This window comes from Stenella coeruleoalba, assembly GCF_951394435.1.
Source record: "Stenella coeruleoalba genome assembly, chromosome: 4".
NCBI lineage: Eukaryota > Metazoa > Chordata > Mammalia > Artiodactyla > Delphinidae > Stenella > Stenella coeruleoalba.
In genome coordinates this window covers 16366608-16381537 of record NC_137149.1, presented here as the reverse complement: position 1 = coordinate 16381537, position 14930 = coordinate 16366608, and the positions used below count along the sequence as shown (strand labels likewise).

Below are 14930 nucleotides of genomic sequence, written 5' to 3'. Positions count from 1 at the left end.
CCATTTTCACATTGTTCTGTCTCTGTCAAGTGATCAATAACCATTGTGTTGCTAAAATCAATGGTCAAGTCTCATCTTATTTGAACTTCAGCAACATTGAGAACAACATTATTAGTTTGTCCACCAGCACACGGTATGCCCCCGGTTTTTTACTCTGATTCTTCTTCCCATCTCCTTAACCTCTTCTCATTTGTATCTATATTCATTTTTAAGTCATTTTTAATAGTCCTTGCTTTTAAGTACTATCGCTAAAGCTGATGACTTTGAAATGTTTATCTTAAACTTGACGTCTCCTCTGAACTTTAGACCCTCATATCCAACAGCATACGGAATATCCTGTGTGTATTTCTAACAAGTATTTCAAACTTAAGTTTAAAACTGAACTTCTGGCCTTCCTTCCTGACTTCTCCCAAACCCACTCCTTCCAGGTTTTCCCATCTCAGGTAATAATAACTCAGTCTACCCACCTGGTCAGCCACAATTTGTAGACCACCTTTGACTCCTCCCTTTCTGACAAACCACATTCAATCCACCAGCAAACAGAAGTCATGTCAATCTGCTATATTTAAAACAGATAACCAATAAGGACCTATTGTAGCATGGGGAACTCTGCTCAGTACTCTGTAATAACCTAAACGGGAAATGAGTTTGAAAAAGAATAGATACATGTATATGTATAACTGAATCACTTTGCTGTACACCTGAAACTAACACAACATTGTTAATCAACTATACTCCAATATAAAACAAAATTTTTTTAAAAAGAAAAAATAAATAAAATAAAAACAGAGGTCAGTTCTTACCCTGACTTATAAGGCTGACCTTCCTCTTGTCAACCAAATGGACCAGGAACTGTAAAGAGGCATAAAGGCATTTTATTTGGAGTCTTAGAATGGCAACTCGGGGATCACAGATTCCAGGGGAAACCAAACTAATGTCCCACCAGAAGAAAATGGGCAGGGGTTTTTTATAGGGAAATGAGGGAAATTAATGCAGAATTTGGACTGGAGGGTAAAATTATTCTATACATGTGATTGGGTTATGGAGCACATCTCGTTTGTTACTGGGGAAAGGTATGTTTTCTTTAGTCCAGAAAAAGTCCAGTTCTCAACATTATTCTTTCCTTTTTGCAACTTAACAACTATTCAGCAGTTTTAATTTAGAGTGTTCAGCAGACATCCAGCATGGGTGGCAAATGTGGAGGTCCTTAGGTCACTTCCCAGCCATTTCTTTTCATTTATTTATTTATTTATTTATTTATGGCTGCATTGGGTCTTCATTGCTGCACACAGGCTTTCTCTAGTTGAGGCGAGTGGGGGCTACTTTTCGTTGTGGTACGTGGGCTTCTCATTGTGGTGGCTTCTCTTGTTGTGGAGCTTGGGCTCTAGGCGCGTGGGCTTCAGTAGTTGTGGCTTGTGGGCTCTAGAGCGCAGGCTCAGTAGTTGTGGTGCATGGGCTTAGTTGCTCTGGGCATGTGGGATCTTCCCGGACCAGGGCTCGAACCCATGTCCCCTGCATTGGCAGGCAGGTTCTTAACCACTGTGCCACCAGGAAAGCCCAAGTCCCAGCCATTTTTGAGATAGCTCTTTCCACACCCTTGACTTCCTTACCATTATCTACCTGCTCTTCTTGTTCACGTTGTTCTGACGATATTGGCCACTTGATGTTCCTCAAACATGCAAAGGACACTTTCACTTCAGGACTTCCTCACTCGGCTCTTTCCTCTCCCTGGAATGATCTTCTATCAGATATACTTTTCTCTCTCTCCCTTTGTTTAGGACTTTATGAAAACAGATCCTTCCTTCACTCCCTAACCTAGAGATCCAGCAATCCCCTCAAAACTCCCAATCCCCTTTCTCTGCCTTAATTTTCCCATAAAACTTCCTTCTTTCTAACATACTACACAATTATATATTTTTTTGTTTTTTGTCTGTGTCCCCCACAAGGAAAAAGAAATATTCCATGAACACATGGATTTTTTTCATCACTTTATCTCCATACTTAGAACCGTGCTTGGCAGGTAGTAGCCATTCAATAAACATTAGGTGTGTGAGTTGTCTGATGGAGGAGATGGGTATTCAGATAAAAATGTGGCCCCGAGAGCACGTGAACCAAAGTGTTTATTTGACCAAGAGGCTTTGCTCAATTAAGCATTAATTTTAAAAAGGAATGATCACCTCTTTTCTTTATTGTGTAAGTTGTTATTTTGTTTAATCTTCTCCACTATGAATGAGACAGGGCATGTGTTACAGGACACCTTGTTAGATTAGATGCTCCAAATATAGTTGTAGCCTGAGTTTCAAAGATATGAGTTCATGAAAGCTAAGCAGATTAATAAAAGTTTATATCTAATTTTAACAAATGTCCTCCCACCTGATTTTGTGCTTTATGCGTCTTTATTCTGTTTATTTTAGATGCCCTAGACTAGAAGGTGCTTGTACTCACAGTCCCTGCCAACATGGTGGCACGTGTACGGATTACTGGTCGTGGCAGCAGTGTCATTGCAGAGAAGGACTGACTGGGAAATATTGTGAAAAATGTATGCAAGCTGTTTCATCTTCCACCAGAAATTATAATAACCATTAAAAGTATAAATATATGCACCCAAATATGTAATTGAAGTAAAAGAATTATGTTTTGATTCTAAATATTGAAAATATTAAATGGGCAATAATTGGTAAAACACAGTGACATTTTTTAATTCATGTTTTAACCTGAGGAAGAGCGAAATCCTTTTAGAATTATTTACTAAATATGTCCTTCATTTCCATTTTATAAATATATCACTTAGTTATTTTTGTTTTACCTATAGGAATGCTAGACAATTTGCAAAGCCAGGGGCTATATTCAGGCTTTGGCTTAATATTATCTGCACTTAGGGGATATTTCTCTGGTGAATATGTTGTATTTGGTTGAAAAGTATAATACTAAATCACTAAACACTGAGTTCAAAACATGCAATGGCAATAAAATCTGTTATAGTTCAAGGTGATACTTAAATTTTAAATTGCAATTATTGGAATTGGCTTCGAATATTACTTTTTAAATTCTTTTATTAGTTATTTGTTTCTAAAGCCTAATTTTATTGTTATTAAGACATTAATGATGTTCAAGCCATCATTAGAACATGGCATTCTCTAATTTCAAGTTGTATATCCCACTAACTAACCCTAATGGAGTCTCTTTTATAAAAATTGCTTTATTTTCAGATAAGTGGTTACTGCTTAAATCATTGCACTTATCTGATCACTTTTTGAGTAGTCATTTGATTCTATTATAATATGAGAATGAATAGAAATTTATGATTAAATTACATATATACTATAATAAAAAAATCTTAGTAGCAGAGTATAATTGTGTTTATTTAGGATAAAATCAAAACATGGGAAAAGTACATTGTCACATGATATTTTTAAAAGTAATGAGTATTTAGTAGGTAGGAACCCAACTATATTTGGAAAATAAAATGTCACTCACTTGAGCAATGCCTGCAGTTTTTTCTTTTTAGTAGCGATATAATTCACATACTACAAAGTTTACCTTCTTAAAATGTACCATTCATTGCTGAAGCCCTTTTGAGCTCATTTTCTTTATGTCCTTTCTTTAGCTCTATTAGCTATAACACACTTTTATACTTCAGAAGTGTGAACATTTTATCAGATTATGAAAAATTATAATTACATATGATGTTTATACATGATGACAAATTAAATTCGATGTGATTATTGCTACTAATAAAGTTACTTACAAATGTGAATGTTTGTACAATTCTTTGTTCAAATTTTCCATGTTAGAGGCTTTAAAGATTACAAATCATTATAACTGTGAAAACATATATGGATTTATTAATTTTAGAAACACAGTGAAACTTATAATCAAATTCTTCAACTGTATATTTTTAACATGTGGCTATCTCTCGAGGTATTCATAATGTATGTAGCATGTATCAAATATTTTAATGAATATTTTCCAAATGAATAATTATCATAAAATGTTTTATATTTCATGGTTCTGAAATGGATTTAAGCATTTGAAATCAACTTACACAATAATTCACAAGTGGGAATTATTTTTTCAGAGGAGGATTAAGGGACACTAATTCCAAAAACTTAATATTTTCATTGTTCTTTTTTTATAATATTTTTGTCACCAAAGAAACTCTTTAAGAAATGCCTATTGGATGCATTCATGTTTCCCTTTATTCATTGGCTTTCAGCTATTACTCCTGACACGGCCTTATCATTAGAAGGCAAAGGGCGCTTGGACTACCACATGAGTCAGAATGAGAAGCGGGAGTATTTGTTGAGACAGAGCATCCGAGGTGCCATGTTGGAACCTTTTGGTGTGAACAGTCTGGAAGTAAAATTCAGGACAAGAAGCGAGAATGGCATTTTAATCCATATCCAAGAAAGCAGCAATTACACTACTGTGAAGGTAAGATAAAAGCTAATGGTGACTTCATTTGATTAGACCGCCTGCTGTGTCATGGTTTAAATCACTTCTCCCATAATTTCTATCCTTTTCTTCACAACCCATTAGAGTTCCGACTGAGGCTGGGCACTATTCCAATATCATCTATCTTAACTATTCCTCAGGCATTGGCCAGAGTAACAAAGAACTGAATGGTTTGGTTTCTAAACACTTTTGTTTAGAGTAGAGAGCACTGCTGTGTAGGCCAGCAAAGAAAGAATTTGTTGCAATCTATTTTGCCAGATAAAAATTTATATTGTTTTTACCCTACTTTTAAACAAAGTGAAACAAAAAGATAGTATGTCTTTGAAATGGAAAATTATGTTTTTCCCAGAATTATTCCAAGCATTGTTATGTATATATTAATTGGAATGATTAGAATAAAAAATTTTTGAAATTTTCTGGCTTTATTCTGGAACATATATTCAATTCACTATTCAGGTAAATCCTGTGAAATTAAATACCTTTGGAATTTATGGTAAGTAAAATTTCAGTTAACTCCTCCAAATAATTTCTAAATAAATATTTCTGAAACATTATATTTCACGATTGATTTATCATTAGGCTTTTACACATTTTTTTCCTCAGCTATAAATGAGATGCTAAACTAGTGAATCATTTCATTACATATGCATTTCCTGTCAGCTCTTAGCTTTCTTAATTTCTAAAATGGTTATTCTGCTTTCCTTCCCACAAATAAGACTTCATCTTTCAGACCATCATTTTTTTTAGTTTAGTTATATCAACTGCTTTTTTATTAATATCATTCAGTCTATTATAAATCTGCTGGTAATTTTTATATGAATTTTAGTTCATTCTTAAGAAAGCAAATCCAGATTTCCTGAATTATTTTCACTTTTAACTCAATATTTTGAAAATTACTGACAGCTTAGTTCATAAAGAAAAGAGCAATATGCATAGAAAATTACTAGGTTTAATTCACATAAAATGCTAAAAATAAAAACAGACATGCACCTTTAAACTTCAGCGTATTTATTCTCAAAATTTCTCTCTGTCCCAGCCAACTCGGTTGTTATGTGGCCTGTACATAGCTTTAAATAGTATAAAAAACAATCTTTTTAAAATTCTCATAATCCCCCTAGTCCAGCCATTCTCAGCTGGGGGTGACTTCACCACCCCTCCACAGGGGATATTTGGCAAAGCCTGGGAACATTTTTATTGTCTTGGTTGTTGGGAGTGAGGAGGGTACTGCTGCCAACATCTAGTGGGTAGAAGTCAAATATGCTGCTAAACACCCTTCAGTGCTCACCACAACACCCCACAAGAAAGAACCATCCAGTCTGAAATGTCAATGCTGAGGTTGAGAAACGCTGCCCTAATACAGTTGAAGAATATCTTCAGGTTATAATTTTACCTCCATTGTTGAAACAAAGAGCCCAGATCCAGAATTAATAGAGTAACTGCTGCAAAACGAAACACCTAAGTCACTGTATAACGTTATTATTCGGTGTTTATGGTTTTCATTGAAAAGTGTATTGGAAGTAAAGAAAGTAAGGAAAGAAGTAGACCACCATATTCTACCAGAAACCTTTTTTATATTCATTGAGAGGCTTTGACATTGAGTCTGTGCGTTATCTGTTAGGCTGCTTCCAAGTCCTCGTGCCATTTAAATGACATATGAAATATTTCTGTATGCTACCTCTTTAAGCCAAGAGATACAAAAACAATGTGCTTGAAGAAATTGGAGACAGAATATTTTTCTTCCTCAAGGAAGAAGCTGAATGTCGACATCCGTTTTTGTCGCCATAAAATCTTGCATTTCCAACAGGACAGCAGCATGCAGCTTCTCCAGATTTCGTTGCATTGGTAGCAAGCACTTAGAAAGAGATTTCTTTTTTCCCTGAAGGGAAAATGAGTAAAAATAATGACTAATGCAGACCAAAATGCACATTTCTTTTGTATGAAAATTTTGAAAGGCGGTTTTTCGGAGATTCAGGGGTTTGGCAGGTATAGTAAATAGATTAAAAAGAAACAGTGATTAAGAAGAACTGAACAGACAGGAAGAGAGTGACTTTTGTAAGTAAGCAAGTTACTTGGATGACAGGAATCCGATCTGCTTATCCAGGCGAGGAAGCAAGTTAGAATGGACTGTTACTTATCAGTTGGCTTATCAGTGACCTAGGCCCCTGGTTTTCCTCTGTCTTTTGGCTCAGTTTCTGACAGTTGCTTTTTCTCTCTCTCTCTCTTTTTTCCCCTTCTTTTATTTCTTTCTTTTTTAATTCAGATAAAAAAAGAAACTAAGGAGAGAAAATTTCAGAGAGGAAAACAAAAGAAAAGCATTCTTATGTATAACGACTTTTGAACTGTATTTAAATTGTTTCACAAATCTCTCTTCTTTCACGGCACATCGGGTATCTCCATATTTGGAAATGTAATAATGCCAGATGATGGGCTTTGTTTCTACTCCAAATCAATTCTGATTTTTGGTGTATTGTTTGTTTGTTTGTTTGTTTTTCTTTTGAAGTGAGGCCAGGTATGACGTACAGGGTTAGGATGATTCCGAGCTCTACAGAGTCAAAAATAAATAAGTGAGCAAATCAATCTATGAATAAGTAAAACCAAGCAAAAAATGAGCATGACGTTTCAAAAGTTAGGGTGGGTAGAAGAGTTAGGTAGAGTATTATTGGGGAGAAGGAGAACATGAAGAATGTTGTAATGGAAACATATATTCTTATTCATCCTACTCCATGGCATGTTCCAAGGACCCTGTCATCAGAAATTGGTCGAATGAAAGAATGACATGGTGTGATCAATTAGGAGAGAAACGCAGAGCTTGCGGAAGACTCTTCTCAAGGCTTCTTTCCAAAAAGGACGCTGCCTATAACCAAAGAGGAGTTGCTGTTTTCACTGTCTGTTTCATGAGACATTGCCCATTCGATGAAATGTTATTGTCATTTAACCACAGTTTTCTTTTTTTTTCCCCTGGGTTCAGTACTGGAATATATTACTATCTGGAGAAACTGCTTTAATAAAATATTACATTATGAATAACTTATGTAAATGTGTTAGGCATATTTTCCATAAAGTAAAAATGAACTCATTTTTAATTCTACCAGATGTGTTTGTTGCATGTAGAAAAAGCATTTGATCTGAGTGACAAAATAAACGGATCCATCCTTTCATTCCCGTCATTTGATACACAGTGCCACTTTATCCCCCGGCCGAGGCACCGGCTCTGTCTGGCAGTAGTGATGGGATTATGCTCTTTTCATCCTGCCTTATAAATTATTTCATTTTCTAAGTGTCTACTTAGAAAACTGGAAACTTGGGAGCTGGAAACTGGAGTAAGAGCATCCTGTTACCCAATGTTCTACTGGGCGAAGTAAAAGAAACCAAATATCCCTTAGATAAATTTTAAAAGACAGCCAAAATAAAGACTTGTCCAGATGCCTCATTATTAAGAACTCTCCCTTTATTCATCATAGTGGTCATCTTAATAAATAATAAGCATGATTTTTTAAGATAAAATTCCAGTGTGTAGTAGATGACAGGTAAAACAATTTCTTCATGTCTTCACTTTTCCAACTATGCTTCATTTATAGTTAATCATTGATTTCTCATTTTGGATATAGTTTTAAAATTTTTTGATAGCTATGGGCCATTTACAAAACAATTTTTTTAAACTTGCAGTTGCCATTTTAATATAAGTACTCATTAAAAGGTGTGATTTACCTATTTTAAAATTAGTATTCACCCTATTATTTATCTCAGTTGCGTTCTGGAAAATAAATCTATACATCTGGAAAAATTAGTTATAAATATAAGAATATCTTGAAAACTGCTGAACCTATTATATGTGAAGGTATATGTTAACTACAATTGTAAAGTCATACTCTAACACAACCAGACTCCTCAACTGTTCTCTCTGCTTTAAACTGATCAATGTTTTAAGGTTTCACAGCACTTTTATTTTTATTCAAGCATACCATAGTTTAATTGTACACTACTTTTAATATATTTTACAGATTAAGAATGGCAAAGTACATTTTACGTCAGATGCAGGAATTGCTGGGAAAGTGGAGAGAAATATTCCTGAAGTCTACGTTGCTGACGGCCACTGGCATACTTTTCTAATTGGAAAAAATGGAACAGCTACAGTATTGTCCATCGACAGAATTTATAACAGAGATATCATTCACCCTACTCAGGATTTTGGTGGCCTCGATGTGCTCACTATATCTCTTGGAGGAATTCCTCCCAATCAAGCTCATCGAGATACTCAAACAGGTAAATGCTTGTGTTGAGTAGAGGCACAAAAGAAAGGTAAAATTGTTCCTCTAAAAGTAGTTGGATATCTGTTAATGTCCATTATGAATATTCTAAGACTATCATAACTACCTTTAGAAAGTTGGTAATAAATTATTGGTCATCACTTTCTTTAGGCATTTTCTACCAAGTTCATAACTCAGCCCAGGGTGTTTTGATCCTTTCTTTGTGTACCAAATATTTATTTATACATTCATTCATTTACTCATCCGTTTGTTCATTCACACAACATACAGCCCTGTAGGTACTTGGCATGAACTACAATGGTGGACTCTTTTCATAGAATACATGGTCCTGTAAGGAAGACAAACATCAATCAAATCATTACACAAGTAACTATATTATTTTAACCTATGATAAATGATGTGAGGAAGAATATAGAATTCTAAGGGATTGCCAAAAACGTGGAGAAGGGGAAACTTCTCTGGAAATTGGCATTTGTACTTAAATCTGAACTATGAAGATGAGGATGGGAAAGTATGAAAGTTAATTTATATTGATGGGAACTAAAGGGAAAGAAGCAAATTAAGTCAGGATCACAGAACCCAGAATATTGGGGACTGATGTCACAGATGAAAGATGAAGTTGGAGAATAAAAGTTCTCCTAGACTATGTGGCAATTTTTATCTCATTCTTGGAACAATGGGAAGTTACTGAAAAATTAATCACAGAAGTATCAAAATCAGATATACAGTGACATTAAAGATTTTTCCGGCTACACCATGGAAAATACATTGGAGAAGGACAAGAGGGGACTTGCATAAATTAGCTGGGAAGATATTGCAGTGATCTACGCAAAGTATTGTGTGAGCTTGGACTGGTTTGGTGGCACAGGAGTTTAAAAGTAGTGGATAAGGAAGAATATTTTAGGAATGAAAATGAGCCAAAGTGTTGATGCTTTTGGTAAAATTCAGGAAGGTTTCTGACATTCCAACTAATGGGTAGTGCCTCTAAGAGAGGAAACTGCAGAAGGGTGCAAAAAATATATCTATATCTATATCTATGGGGAACATCAAGATTTTGTTTGGAGCTTTCTGAGTTTGGAGCACCTTTGAGAAAGACCTTTGGGTAGATGGGTTAGAAATCAGGAGTAGACCAGTTGGAAATACTTATTTAGGAGTTATGAGTGTCGAGCAGGTAACGGAAGTACTGGGCATGGATATGATAAGGAAATATGAGGGTGTAGAGTAAAAACAAAGCCCAGGGCCTTACCTTGAGTAATTCTAAGAGCCAATGGCTGTCTAGAGGAGAATGAGACAGAAAGGGGACTAAGCCATAAAAAGAAAACCAGGAGAGGAGGGACAAAAGCAGATGTCCCAGGAACTCACGGAAAAAGAGTGTATCAGGAATGGAAATGACACTAGGGTGGAATGATGCACCAAAGAGGAAAATTTAAAAATGTGTTGCAGAGCAAAGGAGTCAAAGCATGAAAGTTAAAGCCTAGGTAATAATTAGTTCATATGTATTTAGCCTGTTTTAGAATACGGATGCTAATTCATTTGGATGTTGTAAGAAAATAAGCCAATGTAAATTACGCCCTCTTGTTAGTGTCAAGATATATTCTTGGGCTTTGTGACTGGAGCATTAGCAATATTAGCACACAAATATTAGTGTAACAAAGTCTTTCTCAACTTTTTTTAAAATCATCTCCCTCTAAGGAACTGTGTTAGATCTTCTTTTCCAACCCCTGCCATCACTACCGCATAAAATGTTAATTGAATGAGTATACTCCATTTTTTTATTGAAGTGTAATTAACTTACAATGTTCTATTAGTTTCAGGTATACAGCAAAGTGATTCAGTTATATATATATATGTGTATATATATATATATATATATATATATATATATATATATATATACACACACAGATATGCACATACAGATTCTTTTCCCTTATAGGTTATTACAAAATATTGAGTCCATGTGCTATACAGTAGGTCCTTGTTGGTTATCTATTTTACGCATAGTAGTGTTTATATGTTAATCCCAACCTCCTGATTTATCCACATCTCCGCCCCCCATGTTCCTGCCACAAGTATACTCTATATCTGCCCTTTGGAGGCCCACAAGTCATGGTAATAGCTAAGATTTTTCTTTTACTCCTTAAGAAGCTATGTTCAACTCCCCCCTTGGGAGCAGTATCACCTCCACTGAGAGTGCAAGATCTAATGCTTGAAGCTATTGGCCTAATTTTGGTTCTTTTTAAGTAGTTTTAAAATAAAATTTATTTTTATGTATGTAATTCTTGGTACATAGACTCTAAAAATAAAACCAACAGATAATTAAAGGAGGGATAAAACGAAGACGCAGCCTGTTAGCGCCCTTCATGAATGTTCAGAAAGAGCAGGATGCCAGCAATCTGCTCCACGTTCTGTTATGGAAATCTTACTCATCTTGCTAACTTCTGTTGTAATATGCACGGATTTATTGCCTTCGGACGGGGTGATGGCGCTGGGACTGTGGTGTCTAAACTCTCGTGATGTGATTGTGAAGCTTCTCTTCGGCAGATCTGTGCAGCCTGTTAGGCCTTTGGTTTTCCCTAAAACGCCTTACTGCTCCTTCTTGCCCCGGCAGGGTTTGATGGCTGCATCGCTTCTGTGCTGTACGGCGGAGAAAGTCTTCCTTTCAGCGGGAAGCACAGCTTGGCCTCCATTTCGAAGACGGATCCCTCAGTGAAGATGGGCTGTCGTGGCCCGAACATTTGTGCCAGTAACCCCTGCTGGGGAGATCTGCTGTGCATCAATCAGTGGCACGCGTACAAGTGCGTCCCCCCCGGGGACTGCGCCTCCCACCCGTGCCAGAACGGGGGCAGCTGTGAGCCAGGCCTGCACTCCGGCTTCACCTGTAGCTGCCCGGAGTCACACACAGGCAGGACCTGTGAGACGGTGGTGGCCTGTCTTGGTGTCTTCTGTCCTCCGGGGAGGGTGTGCAAGGCTGGAAGTCCTGGAGGGCACGTCTGTGTTGTGAGTCAGGGCCCCGAGGAGATCTCCCTGCCCCTGTGGGCCGTGCCTGCCATCGTGGGCAGCTGTGCCACCGTCCTGGCCCTCCTGGTCCTGAGCCTGATTCTGTGTAACCAGTGCCGGGGGAAGAAGGCCAAAAATCCCAAAGAGGAGAAGAAACCGAAGGAGAAGAAGAAAAAGGGAAGTGAGAACGTTGCTTTTGATGATCCAGACAACATCCCCCCCTACGGGGAGGACATGACCGTGAGGAAACAGCCCGAAGGGAACCCGAAGCCTGATATCATTGAAAGGGAGAACCCCTACCTCATCTACGATGAGACCGATCTTCCCCACAACTCAGAAACCATCCCCAGTGCCCCTTTGGCTTCACCGGAGCAAGAGATAGAGCATTACGACATCGACAACGCCAGCAGCATCGCCCCTTCAGACGCAGACATCATCCAACACTACAAGCAGTTCCGCAGCCACACCCCGAAATTCTCCATCCAGCGGCACAGTCCGCTAGGCTTCGCCAGGCAGTCCCCCATGCCCTTAGGAGCTAGCAGCTTGACTTACCAGCCTTCCTACAGTCAAGGTTTAAGATCCAGCTCCCTGAGCCACTCGGCTTGCCCAACTCCCAACCCTCTGTCTCGACACAGCCCAGCTCCTTTCTCCAAGTCCTCCACTTTCTACAGGAACAGCCCGGCCAGGGAATTGCATCTTCCGATAAGGGATGGAAATACTTTGGAAATGCACGGCGACGTGTGCCAACCCGGCATCTTCAACTACGCCGCGAGGCTGGGAAGGAGAAGCAAGAGTCCTCAGGCCATGGCCTCTCATGGTTCTAGACCGGGGAGTCGCCTGAAGCAGCCAATTGGACAGATTCCTCTGGAATCTTCTCCACCAGTAGGACTCTCCATTGAGGAGGTGGAGAGGCTAAACACCCCTCGCCCTAGAAACCCAAGTATCTGCAGTGCAGATCACGGGAGGTCTTCTTCAGAAGAGGACTGCAGAAGGCCACTGTCCAGAACGAGGAACCCAGCGGATGGCATTCCGGCTCCAGAATCTTCCTCTGATAGTGACTCTCATGAGTCTTTCACTTGCTCAGAAATGGAATATGACAGGGAAAAACCAATGGTATATACTTCCAGGATGCCCAAATTATCTCAAGTCAATGAATCTGATGCAGATGATGAAGATAATTATGGAGCCAGACTGAAGCCTAGAAGATACCACGGCCGCAGGGCTGAGGGAGGACCTGTGGGCACACAGGCAGCAGCGCCTGGGGTTGCTGACAACACACTGCCCTTAAAGCTTGGGCAGCAAGCAGGGAATTTCAACTGGGACAACCTTTTGAACTGGGGCCCTGGCTTTGGCCATTATGTAGATGTGTTTAAAGATTTGGCGTCTCTCCCAGAAAAAGCAGCAGCAAACGAAGAAGGCAAAGGTGGGACCACTAAACCAGCCCCCAAAGATGGGGAAGCGGAACAGTACGTGTGACCTTTGTGTGCTGGCGTTATAAAAATATAAAAAACAAGCAACACTCAGACCATTGTAAGGTTGCCGAATAGGGTGGGTCACATTTGCAAAACAGGCCAGTATGAACTGGTGTTAGAGGAAAACTTAAAAATAATAACCACAATGCTGCTGAAACAGACTCAGAACAACTCTTTAATTTAAATATGTTTGGTTGAATTTCTTTTCCTGCATGCATTGTATTTTGTAACTAGTCATGTGGCATGCAGCGTTTGGAAAGGTTTTTCTTATTTACCAGTGTTTGATTTGTGACTTTTAAAATTAATACCGTTGCCATTGCCGAAATGAACTTGTGCTTTTACGGTGGGGTATGTGTATTGTTTCCATTGTATTATTATTGTCATGTTTTGCATTGCAAGATCCTTGAGGTTTAACCCATCTTTGTAAAGTGTAGAAAGAGCCCTCCTATCCTTGAATGAACGACTAAGTATTAACACTTTTCAGAATTATGGATTCCGTATTCGATGTTGCTCAGAAATGTCTGAATATTTGAATATGTTTGTCATGACAGTGGGTACTAAAATTAAGTCATTTTGTTCAGCACTTTAGAACTTTCTTACAAAGTTTTGCTAAAAATTCCGAATCTTTTTTGTAAACAATTTTGGTCTTCTGACTTTCATCAGGCTTCCACTTGGAACAAAATGTTGTCCCCAGAACTCTGCCGCTCTCCTGCTGTGGAAAGATGTCCTGACAACACGTCTCAGAGACACTTTTAAAAGTTATTTATTGAAAAATGTTCTATGCTTTTAAAATTTTAAAGAATCAACCTAAAGAAAGCCTATGATTGGACTTAGTTTTCAGCCATTTAACATTTACCCCAAGTACCCAGTTTTTATAATTTATATAAAGTCAAATTTCAACACTTCTTACTTTCTGTCATTTTGTAGACCCTTTTTTTAATACTGTGTAAAAACTTTTTTTTACACCGAAGCTGTGTTTTTGATACTGATATTTTCCTATGCTGAATGGTTTTCTTACTTTCAGGGAAGGTAAGAAAATACCTTTTTTACATTTGTTACTTATGTAACGTTCATATTTTTCACAGTTTGATATTTGTAACATACTGTATGCTTTCTACTTTTAAATGCCAACGATAGAATTAAAATATTTATTTAAAATACTTTGCATTCATAGTGTACTATTAATTTTTCCTTTTTCCCATACTCTTTCCATGCCCAATTGAGAAAAGTCTTTACTTGTCAATAGGGTATGACAAGTTGAATGATAAATGGGCAACATCATTTTCTTTAAAAAAACATGAGTATGGATAATTGCCAGAACAGATATTTTAAGGTCGCGTTAGTGCATTCCTACCTGTCAGAGTTCTTGGACTTCCCTAGAGCATAATGAGTCTAGACTAGGTTGGACCTTAGGAGACTAACTTTGTTATGAGCCTGGTTTAAGCATTCTGGCAAAAAATGCTTGGAAGTTCCCCCTAGATATGTTCACTAAAGACCAGCTTTGGACCAGGCTTATAATAATAGGAGTAGCAATGAATTAAAGCTAATTATGGGAAAATGTCTGGGTCTCATTTTCTCCAAGGATGCAGCCCCAACTTTTCTAAATCCAGTCGTGGGTAGGAAGAATGACAGTGAAAGCTCTGTAACGCATACCTGTGTTTAATTTATTGATCGCTCTGCTGCATAAATTCTAAACAAATTTTACGTACTATCTTAGCCAAGACAAACCCCTGTT

General features: G+C 37.8%; 1 protein-coding gene across 2 annotated transcripts in view; it reads left to right on the top strand.

Annotated features, from left to right (window-relative positions):
- The window catches only part of FAT4 (FAT atypical cadherin 4), a 172657-nt gene extending 158544 nt beyond the window's left edge, over positions 1-14113 (top strand). For both annotated transcript variants that reach the window (XM_079921069.1, XM_079921068.1), the window contains 4 exons: positions 2415-2539; positions 4217-4434; positions 8457-8718; positions 11335-14113. In XM_079921069.1, coding sequence (XP_079777195.1) covers positions 2415-2539; positions 4217-4434; positions 8457-8718; positions 11335-13199 — 2470 coding nt within the window. In that variant the 3' untranslated portion in view covers positions 13200-14113. The remainder of the gene's footprint in view (positions 1-2414; positions 2540-4216; positions 4435-8456; positions 8719-11334) is intronic.
- The last annotated feature ends 817 nt before the right edge of the window (positions 14114-14930 follow it).